This window comes from Narcine bancroftii, chromosome 4, assembly GCF_036971445.1.
Source record: "Narcine bancroftii isolate sNarBan1 chromosome 4, sNarBan1.hap1, whole genome shotgun sequence".
Classification (NCBI taxonomy): domain Eukaryota; kingdom Metazoa; phylum Chordata; class Chondrichthyes; order Torpediniformes; family Narcinidae; genus Narcine; species Narcine bancroftii.
In genome coordinates this window covers 232,838,640-232,855,438 of record NC_091472.1, presented here as the reverse complement: position 1 = coordinate 232,855,438, position 16,799 = coordinate 232,838,640, and the positions used below count along the sequence as shown (strand labels likewise).

Genomic DNA, 16,799 nt, shown 5'->3' with positions numbered 1-16,799 from the left:
ACTCATTGCATTATAAAACAGTGTGGCACAGCTCCATGCTTAAGACATTAAAATCAGGTACATAGTCAATTGTTCCATTTCATAAAGTTCAGTTTGACAATTTATGCAGATATGCATTTGCTTTAAAATTTACACAAGCACGTGTTCTAAACTATGTTTAAAGTGTGTATGATGATTCAATCAAATTCTTCTTTGGCTTGGCTTCGCGGACGAAGATTTATGGAGGGGGTAAAAAGTCCACGTCAGCTGCAGGCTCGTTTGTGGCTGACAAGTCCGATGCGGGACAGGCAGACACGATTGCAGCGGTTGCAGGGGAAAATTGGTGGGTTGGGGTTGGGTGTTGGGTTTTTCCTCCTCTGCCTTTTGTCAGTGAGGTAGGCTCTGCGGTCTTCTTCAAAGGAGGTTGCTGCCCGCCAAACTGTGAGGCGCCAAGATGCACGGTTTGAGGCGATATCAGCCCACTGGCGGTGGTCAATGTGGCAGGCACCAAGAGATTTCTTTAGGCAGTCCTTGTACCTTTTCTTTGGTGCACCTCTGTCACGGTGGCCAGTGGAGAGCTCGCCATATAACACGATCTTGGGAAGGCGATGGTCCTCCATTCTGGAGACGTGACCCATCCAGCGCAGCTGGATCTTCAGCAGCGTGGACTCGATGCTGTCGACCTCTGCCATCTCGAGTACTTCGACGTAAGCGCTCCAATGGATGTTGAGGATGGAGCGGAGACAACGCTGGTGGAAGCGTTCTAGGAGCCGTAGGTGCCGGTAGAGGACCCATGATTCGGAGCCGAACAGGAGTGTGGGTATGACAACGGCTCTGTATACGCTTATCTTTGTGAGGTTTTTCAGTTGGTTGTTTTTCCAGACTCTTTTGTGTAGTCTTCCAAAGGCGCTATTTGCCTTGGCGAGTCTGTTGTCTATCTCATTGTCGATCCTTGCATCTGATGAAATGGTGCAGCCGAGATAGGTAAACTGGTTGACCGTTTTGAGTTTTGTGTGCCCGATGGAGATGTGGGGGGGCTGGTAATCATGGTGGGGAGCTGGCTGATGGAGGACCTCAGTTTTCTTCAGGCTGACTTCCAGGCCAAACATTTTGGCAGTTTCCGCAAAGCAGGACGTCAAGCGCTGAAGAGCTGGCTCTGAATGGGCAACTAAAGCGGCATCGTCTGCAAAGAGTAGTTCACGGACAAGTTTCTCTTGTGTCTTGGTGTGAGCTTGCAGGCGCCTCAGATTGAAGAGACTGCCATCCGTGCGGTACCGGATGTAAACAGCGTCTTCATTGTTGGGGTCTTTCATGGCTTGGTTCAGCATCATGCTGAAGAAGATTGAAAAGAGGGTTGGTGCCAGAACACAGCCTTGCTTCACGCCATTGTTAATGGAGAAGGGTTCAGAGAGCTCATTGCTGTATCTGACCCGACCTTGTTGGTTTTCGTGCAGTTGGATAATCATGTTGAGGAACTTTGGGGGACATCCGATGCGCTCTAGTATTTGCCAAAGCCCTTTCCTGCTCACGGTGTCGAAGGCTTTGGTGAGGTCAACAAAGGTGATGTAGAGTCCTTTGTTTTGTTCTCTGCATTTTTCTTGGAGCTGTCTGAGGGCAAAGACCATGTCAGTAGTTCCTCTGTTTGCGCGAAAGCCGCATTGTGATTCTGGGAGAATATTCTCGGCGACACTAGGTATTATTCTATTTAGTAGAGTCCTAGCGAAGATTTTGCCTGCAATGGAGAGCAACGTGATTCCCCTGTAGTTTGAGCAGTCTGATTTCTCGCCTTTGTTTTTGTACAGGGTGATGATGGTGGCATCACGAAGATCCTGAGGCAGTTTACCTTGGTCCCAACAAAGCTTGAAAAACTCATGCAGTTTGGCATGCAGAGTTTTGCCGCCAGCCTTCCAGACTTCTGGGGGGATTCCATCCATACCTGCTGCTTTGCCACTTTTCAGTTGTTCGATTGCCTTATATGTCTCACCCAGGGTGGGAACCTCATCCAGCTCTAGCCTTAGGGGCTGTTGAGGGAGCTGGAGTGGGCGGAATCTTGGACTGAGCGGTTGGCACTGAAAAGAGATTGGAAGTGTTCTGACCATCGGTTGAGGATGGAGATCTTGTCGCTGAGGAGGACTTTGCCGTCTGAGCTGCGCAGCGGGCTTTGGACTTGGGGTGAGGGGCCGTACACAGCCTTTAGAGCCTCGTAGAAACCCCTGAAGTCGCCAATGTCCGCGCTGAGCTGGGTTCGTTTGGCGAGGCTAGTCCACCACTCATTTTGGATCTCCCGGAGTTTGCGCTGAAGATGGCTGCATGCGCGACGGAAGGCTTGTTTCTTCTCTGGACAGGACGGCTTTGTAAGGTGAGCCTGGTGGGCAGCTCGCTTCTTTGCCAGCAGCTCCTGGATTTCCTGGCTGTTTTCGTCAAACCAGTCCTTGTTTTTCCTGGAGGAGAAGCCCAGTACCTCTTCAGTGGATTGCAGTATGGTAGTCTTCAACTGATCCCAGAGGGTTTCAGGGGACGGGTCCGTGAGGCGGGTTGCATCGTCGAGCTTTGCTTTGAGGTTTGCCTGGAAGTTTCTTCTCGCTTCGTCTGACTGCAGGTTTCCAACATTGAACCTCTTTCTGGGGGCTTTATTGTTCCTGGGCTTTGGTTTGAAGTGAAGGTTGAGCTTGCAGCGAACCAGCCGGTGGTCAGTGTGGCATTCCGCGCTAGGCATGACCCTGGTGTGGAGCACATCTCGTTTGTCACTTTCTCGCACCAGGATGTAGTCCAGGAGGTGCCAGTGTTTGGATCGGGGATGCATCCAGGTGGTCTTAAGGGGAGGACGTGGAGGGGGAGGACGTGGAGGGGGAGGACGTGGAGGGGGAGGACGTGGAGGGGGAGGACGTGGAGGGGGAGGACGTGGAGGGGGAGGACGTGGAGGGGGAGGACGTGGAGGGGGAGGACGTGGAGGGGGAGGACGTGGAGGGGGAGGACGTGGAGGGGGAGGACGTGGAGGGGGAGGACGTGGAGGGGGAGGACGTGGAGGGGGAGGACGTGGAGGGGGAGGACGTGGAGGGGGAGGACGTGGAGGGGGAGGACGTGGAGGGGGAGGACGTGGACCTGTCCTCGGGCCTGCGCAAAGGAGCTTTTAGGTGGAGTGCAGTGCGCGCAGTACTGGCCCCACCCTTTACACCCATGGTTCGTGTGCCGTGGCCAAGCAAGCTGGGACGTGGCAGCGAGGTCCTTGGGTCGTAGGTTTTATATCGGAGTGGCCTTCTCCTATGCAGGTTTCTTACCCGGGCTGGAGGGGCCTGCCTCCCCTCCTAGGTCGGTCCATACTGCCCGGACCGGGGCCGAGGCCGCCGCAGCTCACCCTGTGCCTGGACTGGGGCCGCCGCCTCCCACTCTCTACCCGGATCGGGGCCTCCCCCTGCCCCACTCGACCGAGGCCGGGGCCGCCGTCTCCCCCTTGCTCCTGCCCGGATCGAGGCCGCCGCTGTCTACCCTTCGCCCGGACCGGGACCGGGGCCGGGGCCGCTGCTGCTCTCCCTGTGCCTGGACTGGGGCCGCCGCCTCCCACTCCCTGTCCGGACCGGGGCCTCCGCCTGTCTCACTCGACCGAGGCCGGGGCCGCCGTCTCCCCCTTGCTCCTGCCCGTATCGGGGCCGTCGCCGTCTACCCTTTGCCCGGACCGGGGCCGGGGCCGCTGCTGCTCTCCCTGTGCCCGGACTGGGGCCGCCGTCTCCCCCTTGCTCCTGCCCGTATCGGGGCCGCCGCCGATCAAATTAATAGACTAACAATTGTCTGGACATTACAAAGGTACAGCAAACATTTATACTACACTTAAGATCGTCGTAAGATACTGCTTGTACGAAATATGTATCCAGCCATCCTGGTCAGTATCAAATCGTCTGAATACATCAGTCAGCCTCTGCAAGACAATGCTGCACTGGATGAAATAACCAAAGGTTACCTGTCCTCCACCTTGTCGGTCAAATTTACCAAGTAGAACATTGTAGACTTGATCTGACAGACGGTACCCAAAACTTGTTAAAGCCTGTTTCAACTCATTCTTGTCAATGAAATTGGAATTATCTCTGTCATAAGTTCAAAATATGTTTTGCCAATCATTTGTGTATTTCCAAAGACCCACAAATTCATTGAAATCCACTCCTCCTCTATTATTCCGATTAAACATTCCTATAATGGACTGAATGGTCTTTGAATTAAAAGGTGTCCATGTCCCATTGGATAAAGCTTGCTGGAGCTCACTTTCAGATATAACCCCACTTTGGTCCCTGTCAACCCTCTGAAAGACGGTCCAGACGAAGGTTTGGTCGCCGGCGCTGTCCCGCGGCTGCGGCCGGTACTGAGAAGCCATGACTGAAGACTGCGAGCTCCGTCCCAACCGCCAACACCAGGCTCGCGCCGCTCCACACAGGCACTTCCGCCAGCGCCGACGGAGCGAGCCCGCATCCTCTCTAGCTTGACTACATTTTTCCTATAGCACGATGATCAAAACTGAATGCAATATTCCAAATGTGGCCTTAACTATCAACCCGTGACAGTACTTTAAATGTGCTATGTACTCGTTCTGGTGTTGTAAAACAGTCCCCAGATCCCTGTATAAGTCCTACCCATGTTAGACTTCACTAAATACAACACCTCACACTTCTTTGAATTAAATTCCATCAACATTCCTCTGCCCATCAACCCACCAGCTACAATATTTGTCAACTGTCTTCACTATCTACAATACCAGACACTTTAGTGTCATCCACAAACTAGCTCATCATACCACACAAGTTTTCATCTAAATCATTGATATAGATGACAAACAACAATGGGCCAAACAAAGCTAACTGAACTTTTCGAAGATATGACCAAGAAAGTTGATGAGGACAGAAATGTAGACAAGTAAATGGATTTTGGCATAGCATTAAATAAGGAACCACATGATAGGTTGTTTGGGAATGTTATATTACTTGGGATCCAAGGTGAGATTGCAGAATGGATTGAAAATTGGCTTCACGGAAGAAAGCAGGTGATGGTAGAAGGTTGTTTTGCAGACTGGAGGCTGATGACCAGTGGTGTGCCACTGGCTTTGGTGCCCATAGAGGCACAATCCAACCAGATGGCATTAACAATTCACACTGCCGATTACATGTAGGTTGAACTGGTAATCACGCAATGCGAAAAGTCCCTGGCAGGGTGAGTTAAATTCAACCTGGCTCTGACACTTGGTGGGGGCAAGTGTAGAAGCCTGGCTGAGTGAACACACTAATCACCTTCTGATGGTGTGAAAGCACAACCTGCTCTTGCATTGTCACCACTGGAGGCAGGACCACCCTTAAAATGCCAAGTTGCCAATTAATCATTGTGCAGAAGGAAAGTTCATTGCTTCCAAGGAGGGTTGGCAGTGTGAAAGGGACTACTTCTCCAGTTTTGTTAGCCACACTCCCTCCCTCCCTCCCCTCTCATGTCTCCTTTCCTTTGTTTCTCCTCTTTTTCCTCTGTCTCCTTTACCACAGCTCTGCATTCACCGACGCAACCCTTCCCCCCTCCCCCTATCAATTCTCACCTTTCCTCTCTTCTGGCCTCTTCTCCATATCTAATTAACACTTTTTGTCTGTTGGATTGTACTCTTCCTGCCCTTTCTTTTAATTCCAGTGCAGCCTGCTTTTTCCCCCATACCTTGAAGAAGGGTACCGAAACATCAGTAATACATCTTTACCTCCTATGGACACTGTGATATCTGCTGAGTTCCTCCAACATTTCTGTGTTTTTACTGCAATCACAGCATCTTCAGACTTTTGTGTTTCATTACTTCAAATCAAAGCTACAAAAATCTATAAACACTAGCATTTTTTCCTGAATTAAAAAATGACATATTTAAAGTAATTCCCATGAGTGGTATAATGACACTTCCATTTACATGTCAAGATCAAAGAAATGTGGAAGAAATTGTTTTCTCAAATCAAGTTTATTCCAGTTACAGTTAATTCTCCAATCCTATCATTATAATCTGATTTTTTATTTAATTATAGCTTTTATATTGGTCAATATACTTTCCACATTAATTTAGTATGGAATACTACCACTCCCCTGAGAACTGAGGTACTGGAACAATAGTTCTTCTGTAGGGCGGCACGGTTAGTGTAGCGATTAGCACAACGCCTTTTCAATGCCAGCGATCAGGTCTGGATCAGGGATCGAGTCCCATGCTGCCTGTAAGGAGTTTGTATGTTCGCCCCGTGTCTGCATGGGTTTTCTCCAGGATGCTCCAATTTCCTCCCACCGTTCAAAAACGTACCGGTGGCGTAGGTAAATTGGAAGAGACGGACTCGCAGGCCAAAATAACCTTGTAATCATGCTGCAGGTCTAAATGTAAAATTCTCTTCTCTCTTGGGTTCTGAAGTGACAAGTAAGACTAACATGGCTCCATATGAAGTGACAAGAAAGACTAACATAGCCCCATATGAAATGACAAGTAAGACTAACATGGCCCCATATGAAGTGACAAGTAAGACTAACACGGCCCCATATGAAATGACAAGTAAGACTAACATGGCCCCATATGCTTTGTAACAGATGGGCTAGAATGGGTTTGGCAAAGTGACCAGTTGACTAATTGTAGAGTCCTGCCCCTTCCATCATTTCTGCTGCTTCAAGGAGTGCCATCCTAAATGCTTGTCATTGGTTCTGAGCAGTCTGGAGCCAGTGAGTTTAGCACTCAGCAAAGATGAAGCCTATTTTCAAGAAAGTTTTGAGAGCAGTTGTTTTTTTCCTCTTTTCACCTGGTGACTCCTTGTGACAGAAGCTCAGAATGAACAGTCTGCTTTTTGAGTCTGGTGTTGGATGTGCAAATGACATGACCTGCCCAGAAAAACTATATGAGTGCAATTATAGCTTTAAAGCTGTAGCTGTTAGCCCAAGAGAGGATGCTGATCGAACATTGAGCTGGTAGAGGGACTCAACGGGTCAGGTAACATCTATGAATAGATATGGTCATATGGATCAGGACCCAAAATATGTTGCTAACAATTTAGCTCCATGGATGTGACCTGACATGCTGAGTTCTTCTGCTCATTGTTTGCTTAAATTCCACCATTTTTTGGAACTTCTCAAGAGCATGCTGATCATGAATGGGGAACTTGGGGCTGTCAATAGTATAGTGCCTTGAGATCAATTAGCATTACAGTTGAGGAGGTGCTAAAGGTCCAGATGCATATGAAGATGGATAAAATTCTTGATCATATATATCCAAGGACATTATGGGAAGCTGCAGGTACCCTGGCTGAGATTTATGGGTCATCATTAAGTACAGGTGAGGTGCCAGAAGACTGGAGGGTGGCAAATGTTGTGCCTCTATTCAAGAAAGGTTGCAAGGTAAAGCCACAGGCCAGTGAGCCTAACATCCGAGGTTGATAAGTCACTAGGGAGTATTCTGAGGCAGAAGATATACATGCATTAGGTGGACAGGGGCTGATTAGGGATAGTCAGCACAGTTTGTAAGTGGGAACCCATGTCTCACAAAGCTAACTGAACTTTTCGAAGATATGACCCAGAAAGTTGATGAGGACAGAAATGTAGACAAGTAAATGGATTTTGGCATAGCATTAAATAAGGAACCACATGATAGGTTGTTCGGGAATGTTATATTTCTTGGAATCCAAGGTGAGATTGCAGAATGGATTGAAAATTGGCTTCACGGTAGAAAGCAGGTGATGGTAGAAGGTTGTTTTGCAGACTGGAGGCTGATGACCAGTGGTGTGCCACTGGCTTTGGTGTTTGGCCCATTCAAGGTAACCTTTGGTTATTTTTCTGATGGACATTAAGATCAGAAAACTAAAAGTTATTTTCAATTTATATTGCTTTTATTTATTGAACTTTACCTTCACAGTGCAAAACATATGCCAGGCTAGTGATTTGATGATGCCATTTTTGGTGGACTAAATAGCAATTGCACCTGTCCCCAACATTTATGTGGATCCAGTGCAAAGAAAACCGACCAAAATCAGATCTAAAGCATGGGTTTTTTTTCTATCCTACAGTTAACGTAGAAGCTGTGCAGTTCCTGTTGGGACCATGTTCTGTCAAGCAGTCTGACCAATTTCCCCAGGGGAATCTGAGAGCACCAACTCATTACAACTGTCATGGGGAAGAGCTGGAGATCTTGAAGGGTGGCAAGGAGGCCTACTGAAATTATTGTTTGAAGAGCTTGCTAGGATGGTCTGTGCAAATGTCACCCAGAGGGAAGAATGCCCTCTGCACATTTCATCACCATGAATTGTGTTTTTACTTCAACCACAGTGTCTACAGAGTTTTGTGATTTACTTCATCACCTTGAATGATCTGTGAAGGTGAATTGTGGACCAACAAAAATGCTGGTCTTTCCTGCTGTGTCTTTCTCTCTCACTTGCTCGTGCACATTCTCTCACACCCATTTTTGCCCCCAGTCTCAATTACTTTCTCTGGAACAGATGCCATTCCTCTTTGTTTTACACTATCCTTCTTTCTTTCGCACTATCCTCTATCTCATTCTCTCACCCCATTTTCACGTAGTTAATCTCACTATGATTTATGAGGTGATTAAGGATGAAATAAAAATAGATTATGAGGTAGGAAGGGTTTCGTTTCTTTTATATAGGAATATATAGGTTGGCACAACATTGAAGCCAGAAGGACCTGTATTGTATGATGTTCGATCTATCTTAAATCCCATTTCCTTCCCCTTGATTACACCAGACAATGCAACTGCTGGCCAACCCATAATAAATAGGTCAGTTTTCTAACCTATATTTTCACACCGTTTTAGATCCAAGAATTAATACTCTCTCCTATAACTCTCTTGTTAACAAGACTATTCCTTACCACCATTTTCCTGTTCAGCATTCTGAGGTGAACACTGAAAACAGGAATGCTAATCTACAAAGAATTCATATTGGAATTTAAAAAATTGGCTGACACTTTAAATTAAGCAAGATTAGTGTTGTGGCATTTGGGAACTCAGTGCAAAAATAGGTTAATACTTTGTGGGGTAACTTGTTTTGAGCAGTGGATTGTGTATCTGGAGCTCACTGTGTGAGGGCTGGCAAGGGTAAAGCCCAGTTTTGAAGTTCTAAATGCTTCTTGGATTAGAACACAGCAATTAAACTTTATTTTTTCTTATTTTCAGCCTCAGGTTTACTGTGGCCAACTTTTATGTTGCTCAGCACCATGTTACATATCTGAACTCTCTCTCTTTCACATGCAGTGCTACAGATGCTGCTGTTGAACCTTTAAAGACTGAACTTGCTGAGCTGGAGCAGCTGATTAAGGAACAGCATGATAAGAATTGTGCTGTCAAGGCAAACGTACTGAAAAACGAGCAGAAGATCCAGAAGATGGTTTCAAGCATTAACTTCTCAAGAACGTGAGGGAGAAGGACTCTTGCATTTTCGGAAAAGTCATCAATGCAATTTGGCTAATAATGTGAAGAAATATTAGTTAGGAGAAATCTTGAGGCAGAGCAGATTAATTGAATGCAAATTATTTCTTTGCATTGCCAGCACCCAGTCATTTGCATTACACTCAGGAGCAAATTAAAAAAAAAACAAATTAGTGCATAAAATAAAAGCATTGTTTATAAGTAGCTTGCAGCTCTGAAAGCAGGACTTGTACTGTTTTTTTTTTGCTTGCCTCCTTTGGGCAAAGGTTTGTAAAGTCTATTTTAGCAAAACACTCGATGTGAGTGTAAAACAAATTGGTTGAAATTGATGGGAGGAATTTTACCACTTTATATTTGACTGATCATTACTCTTGATTTCCCACATTTCTTAACGTTTAAAAAAGCTACAAGGTTCTTTGCCACAACACAAGCACCACATTAGTTACCTCAGCAGCAAGGCAGACAGGCAAACCAATCTGCTGGTCGTTGAGCAGGCACCAGACATCACATGGTGTGGGTTCATTTATGCCATTGGACATTGAGGTTTGAGGCCACTAAAGGTATACTTACACTTTTAATTTGTATACTGATATGAAATCCTTTTTAGAAAATATAACGTGTTTATTTTTGATCATCAGAGCATAGTTCAAGGTCATGGAGTTTTCTGTAATTGACAGATTATTGCAATAGTGGGACAAATATTTTTATCTTTACGTTCGAATGAAAAATATACAAATAATGGAAATGAAGCACTTCAATGTTACTTTAAACAATAGGTGGTATTGATGCATTGAAAATGGTAATTTGATTTAAGTGCTTATGTTTGCATGGCATTGCCAATATGATTTTAAATTCCTCATTAATTTTAATTGAGTCACATGTTAACTAAGGCACTAAATTATGATTGGCCATAAAATTAAAATACATTACTAAATAAACTACAACTCTTGCTTATAAAATATCACAAGCAGGAGGTATTTGGAATCAGCTGTCATGTGACAGTATCAATGCCATGCAACTGATCTATTTTCAGTCTATATTATCCTGTTGGTGTTTCTCTAGAGCTGAGAGAAATGTCAACAGGGCAATGTAGACTGAAAATAGTTCAGTTGCATGGCATTGATATCAATGCATGGCCTCACTAAATGGTGAAACTTGTCTCACAGAGCACAGCTCTACTTGAGTGATCTGTGAATGAAAACCGCCTGTGAATGAAAATATCACCTGTAATTAACTTCCCTAAAATGTAATGAAATATAAAGTGCTCTTTGGGAGCAATAATTTGTCTTCAATATGCCCGAGGATCAGGAGACCTGATGTATTCTCAGCTTCTACTTTACTGTTAAAGATAGCTAACCAGCTGTTCTGTTTGGGTAATATTTTGAGGTTGGCAAGGAAGGATTTTAATAAAGCTCAAAACCAAATTGAATAGTAAAATTATATATTTTCTTCATGCAAATCCATGTTTACTTTTGAAGAACACTTAACTAAAAATAAAACTGAATCTGCTGGAGGAACTCTCAAGTCAAGCAGCATCAGTGGGATAAAAAGAACTCAACGTTTCTGGCCAAAACTCTTCAACACTTCTCTTTCTCCCACTGATGCTATTCAACTCGCTGAGTTCCTCCAGCAGATTGGGTTTTGCTCCAAATTCCAACATCTGCAGTCTCTCGTGTGTGCCAAACTAAAATTGCTGCCTCAGTAGTCTTGTTATAGCACTGCTTGTAGATTGCTCTGATGGTGCACCCAATGAATCATTTTTTTTGATAATGAGGAACTTTCTCTTTTGTTCATCAAATAACCAGTGGCCAGGACTATATTTTAAATTAATCAATGACAAACTTAATTCCCTATTTACCAAAAAATGATTGTTTTCTGAGGCCTATCTTACAACTTGCTCTTTTTAATAATGAATATTTAATTATTCATAACCATGGGAATTTGAGTTAACCAGTATCTCACAAACCACTGTATAACAGTATGTAACACCAGCTTAATGAAAATTATTATCCCTCTCTGAGAGACTTGAAAAATAGCCACTTGCATATTATAACTTTTTAAAATCAAGTTAACTTTTTACATTAGCAGAGATAATATCCAATGAATACCCTTGACACGTTCAGTTTCATCATTAATAATTAACAGCAGACTCTGACAAGTTTCCATAAAACAATGCAATGTGACCATTTTGTCAATATAAGAAAATAAAACTATATAAAATGCAGACAGAAGGGTGAACTGAGTAAAAAAAAAAGTTTATTTATTTCCTTGTACATTCCAATCCAAAGGCATAATATATGACTTAAAGAATTGGTATTTCTTTACCAAAAGTTGTGCTGTGACCTGACCCTATACTTTTTATTATCAACAAGGTTGAAAGATTCTTCCTGTCACACCCAAAAAATATGTGTTCATTGAAATAAAGCTGACAGTAAATTACTGAGTTTTGCAAATAGACAGTGGCCCATTTTTTCACAATTCCCTTGCAGTTTAATTCCCCAAATATGTGTTACTGCTTTGGAACACTTTTTCTTTCCAAGAACAAATAAAAAATTATGTGATTCTTGGCATTATTTTTAGGAATTAAACTCAGGATAAATGAGGAGATCAGTGGTTTTACAATTTCCATCAATTTTGAAGGCTTCAGAATCTTATTTTTATATTAAAAAGATGTGAAAGACTTCTCGCACTCTTCAGAATCAGTTAATGAGATTCTGCCAAGGCATCACAAACTATCGTCTGGGGTTCGCTCATTTTTGGATAAACTTACTGCAAGAAAGTATTTGAGCAGCATTTGTTTATTTTTTCTTTGGAATAAAAGTGTCTGTTTAAAAGTAGCAGTATGTTGTATCGTAAAGAAAATGATTGTTGTTTAATAAGAATATCTCACTGAACACTTTGGAGCTCTGCAGAATTTTGTTACAATTTCTCTTGCCCTTTAAAACTCCAAAATTGCAGCAACTGCTTCGAATGATGTAGTTGTTTAAAGCTTCTTTTGATTTTTTTTTTTGAATGATCAAATCTCCTCTATTGACTGGCCCTACTGGATTAAGATGCTTCACGTTAAATTGTAGAAGGATCCTAAGTGAACTCCAGGTTTGAGCTAAGTTTAGCTGACATTAACTTGGCCACAAAGTTTGTCTCCAATTTCCTGGTCCAGGAGCAAGAAAATCTGGCACAATCCCAGGCACAGGTTGCTTTCTAGGGACTCCTGCTGGAAGCTGTGAATGCTTAGGGTTGATTAAGAAATTAAAATTCTTTGTTTAGATGTATGACTGAAAAGTGTTAAAACCATGAACAGAGAAAGAAAAAAATTAAGCCAAAAATACTTGGTCTTTTTGTGTAATCAGTTAAAAATTCTCTTTTTTAAAAAAAACCATAGGAAGATGTAGTTGAAATTTTTGTTCTCACTGTTTCAGTCAGTGATGAGTAAGATTAAATCTATTGTTTTAACCTGGAGTTCTAAATGCTTTATGCAGAAAGCGTTTATTTTTTAAAATTTTATCATTCAGCCTTAATCAGTTAATCTCAAAACTTCTAATTTAAAAATTAATTTAATTTTTGAGTCCTTCAGCAAATCCCAGATCCTGATTTGAAAAGTAAAGAATATAAAGTAAGTGATTCCTATTTTTAAAAAACCCAAACATTTGGATAGTCTTTCACCTCTGAACTGATGGACTTTTTACAAAATAGGCATGTTGTAACACATTACTATAAATCTTTTTCATTTAAAATACACCTGAAAACTACAACACTTGTGACTTTCAAGGTAAATTGGTGGTAGTGGTGATCTTCTTGTGACCTCAAGGCATGTATTTAAAATCATAGAATATTGCAGTAGCAAAACAGGCCTCTCCAGCCTTTCTAGCCTGTGCTGAACCATTTTTTTTGCCTAGTCCGACTGACCTGCACCCAGTTCATTGCCCTCCACACATCTCCCATCCATGTACCTGTCCAAACTCCTCTTAAATGTTAAAATTGAGCCCGCATTCACCACTTCAGCTGGAAGCTTGTTGCACACCCTCACCGCTTTTGGTGCAGAAGTTCCCACTAAACTTTTCCCCTTTCACCCTTAACCCATGTCCTCCCGTTTGTATCTCACCTACCCTCGGTGGAAAAAGCCTATCGACATTTACTCTGTCTATCCCCCTCATAATTTTAAATACCTCTATCAAATCTCCCCTCATTCTTCTACACTTCAGGGAATAATTGGTTTTCAAAACTTTAAAGATGAGTAGATGACAAAATCAAGGTAAGATTTGGTAAAGGATGCCCTAAAGTTAAATGAGTATGGAGGTTCATGATTTTGCAATAAACTTTTCCAGGATAGCTGGTGACCAGCTTGCAGTGAGTTGGGATCATTCGTTGACATGATGGATGAAATTGAATTCTTTCTGGAGCTTCGTGTGTTTAATGCATTGTTAATTGTTACTCTTGTATATTTTGTAAATTTTGTTCTCTGTAACATAGTTAAATTAATTTTCTAGTGATGTGAAATAAAATGTGCAGGTTTATTGAATAATCTGTTTGTATTTGTAGTTAAGCTTTGTTGAAGTCACAACAAAGGCATTATGATTCTATTTTTGGGTTTTTCAAATGAAAAAATCCTGCTTTTCCCCTCCAGACCCATGGCAATCAAAAATGTTATTTTGTTGGCTCTTGTGTATTTAATAATTTGATTAGATATTAAATGAAAATGGGATGCCTGACATGCTGCAACTTAATGTAAGTAATTATAAACAATAAAACCCCAGGTGTCCAGTACCAATGGAGATTGGTAGATGCCAGATAAGTATATTTTCCAGTTGCTTGAGACTCACAATGCCTAATACATCTGCATTAAGAATAAACAGTCTAAAAGACAAAAGATAAAAAATACTATGGTGTACATCCGCTGAACAAACTTTACTTGCATGAATATACAAACCTTAAAACATTTTACTTTGTTTTCAGTCATTTTTCTTTGAAAAACATTTAACCATCGCAGGTTCCTCCCCCTCCATGGAGCCACCTGACAAAAGAACAATAACATTATAGATAATTAACCCTCCCCTCCCCCAAATTTACAGATAAAGCCTCTGACCAGGGTAACCCTTACTAATCAGGGGTAAGGAGACACTTTAAGAGAGCCACCCCAATGGTGAGCACCATCAACCTACTTCTAATCTTGGATGATGCCATTGCTGTTTTACAAATTTTATTTAAACAGCTGCCATCAGCTAAGCACGACCAAGGAACTCTGCTGGTTGAATATTTGCTCCCATCTTCACCAATGGTTTGTGCATTACTTCAGATAATATTTACGATTGTAAATTTGCATATTTTTACCTATTATTTATTCTTAACTATTTTAATTTTTAAAATTTATTTTCCTTGATTTGTTTTTGCTGGTTGTTTGAGGCTGTATAAAGCTTTTTAAGGAGGTTTTGCATTCCAAGTCTACAAGCATTTTTCTTGGTAATGTCGTGGTTGCATACTTGCTCAGGAGCGGTGTCGGTCGCTAACGATGTATCTGGGGTGACAGGCGGGAGTAGTAGTGTGCATGCGCAGGTCAGTTCAGAAGGCTGCGTATGTTGTGATGGATCTCAGACACAGGAAGAGGAGATTGAGAGCATTGAGATCACCCATGTGGTGGAGAGCCAATGAAAAGGTCAGAAGGATTTGGCTGGATGAGTTCACAGCACGTTCTAGGTAAAAATGGAAAGAGATGAGGATAAACCCATTACATATGCAGTTGGGGAGGTAAAGCTGAAGATTTCCCCCGCCCCCCCCCCTTTTATTAATTCACTTGCGTGGTTATTGATCCTTGAGGCACATTTCTATGTTGGAAGTCAAATTTAGTTGTGGCTTGTCTTCCAGAGCAGATTGCCTTGAAGTGGAGGATGTTTGAGCTAATTCAGATAACCTCCCATATGACATCCTGAATGCTGCTATTCTGCAGTGTACTTAGCCATCTCAGGATGCTGAGATGGTGGCACAGGTTAGTAGGTGAAGACCCTATTGAATGTGATGTGTGGAAACAGAGATTCCTTCAATGTTTACCTTTCAAGTTCAAAAGCACTTGGTGAGTGTCTTTCGCATGTCCACCCTCTACAAGTTGATGAATCATGCTGACATCATTATGTCGATGACAACTGCAATGAAGATAGAAGCATTGGCTACTCCCTTATTCAGCAGGAGCAAACAGAGCTGGAACTGCTTTCTGCACCTTGTCCACACCTGCAACTTTTAAACCAAAGATAACTGAGTTGGAGCAGCAAATGGCAGCACTGACTATGCAGGTCCAGGATTTGAGCCCCAACAGAATTCCTCCTGTCGGCCTGGTTGGAATCGTCGTGGTGGAGGCGACAGGCAGCATATTTGTTGGAAGCACCAAAAATTTGGCGCTGTCACCTGGTCCTGTCAGCCACTTTATGATTTCTACAAATGGCAGCTGGAAAATGACTAGGCCTGGCAGTAGAGGCAACTGCTGCCCATAGGCACATCAGCCACCATCTTTCCCTCAAAGACCATCTCTTGGGTGTTCAATTTCTTGTCGACTCGGGTGCAGAAATTTCTGTGGTCCCTCCAACCCCTGAGGAATGCAGACACCCCAGTATTTCATGTTTTGTCAGCCATGAATGATTCTTATATTCAAACATGGCCAGAGGTCACTTACGCTGGAAATGGTCTCAACAAACCATTTCGGTGGAATTTCACATTTGTAAATGAGGTGAATTCTATTTTGGGAGCGGATTTCCTGTCACATTTTGCATTGCTGGTTGATTTAAAGAATTGCTGTGTTGTGGACTTCAACACTTGTATACAAGTGAGCTGCATTTGTTGTCCCTCCAATGTCATCACCCACCTGATGAGCCTCAAACCTGGTTTCTGACCTTTCCGAGCCTTGCACAAGCATTTCCTTCACCTAGTAACCCTGTCATACTACTATACAGACATTAAACATGCAGTAACCCACCACATAGAAACTCAGGAACCTCTGGTTGCAGCCCAGGGTTGTAGATTACCCCCAGATCATCTTAAAATCATGAAAGCGGAATTCAATCATGTGCAGGAGCTGGGCATAGTTTACAGATCTGACAGCTGCTCGGCAATGTGTTTCCATATTGGGATTAGTGGCCTTGTAGTGATTATAATTCCATGAACAATTTACCATGCCTGACCGATTCAATGTTCTTAATTTTCAAGACTTTTCAGCGCACTTGCGCAGCAAACATGTGTTTGTGAAAATAGACCTGGTGTGTACTTGCTATCATATTCCAGTGGAGCCTTTCAATGTTGCCAAGACAGCAGTAATTACTCCTTTACAGCACGTTTGATTTTCTGCGAATGCCATTCAGCCTGCGGAATGCAGCTCAGACATCCCAGTGGTTTATGGACCATGTACTCTCTAGCTTTGATTTTGTAT

The 16,799-nt window shown here is 43.0% G+C and overlaps 1 protein-coding gene and 1 pseudogene across 5 annotated transcripts in view; one reads left to right on the top strand and one right to left on the bottom strand.

Annotated features, from left to right (window-relative positions):
* The window catches only part of traf3ip1 (TNF receptor-associated factor 3 interacting protein 1), a 186,969-nt gene that overhangs the window by 136,040 nt on the left and 34,130 nt on the right, over window positions 1-16,799 (top strand). For all 5 annotated transcript variants that reach the window (XM_069934308.1, XM_069934307.1, XM_069934306.1 and 2 more), the window contains one exon: window positions 9,218-14,116. In XM_069934308.1, coding sequence (XP_069790409.1) covers window positions 9,218-9,380 — 163 coding nt within the window. In that variant the 3' untranslated portion in view covers window positions 9,381-14,116. The remainder of the gene's footprint in view (window positions 1-9,217; window positions 14,117-16,799) is intronic.
* LOC138760064 (programmed cell death protein 6 pseudogene) lies at window positions 3,794-4,371 on the bottom strand (annotated as a pseudogene).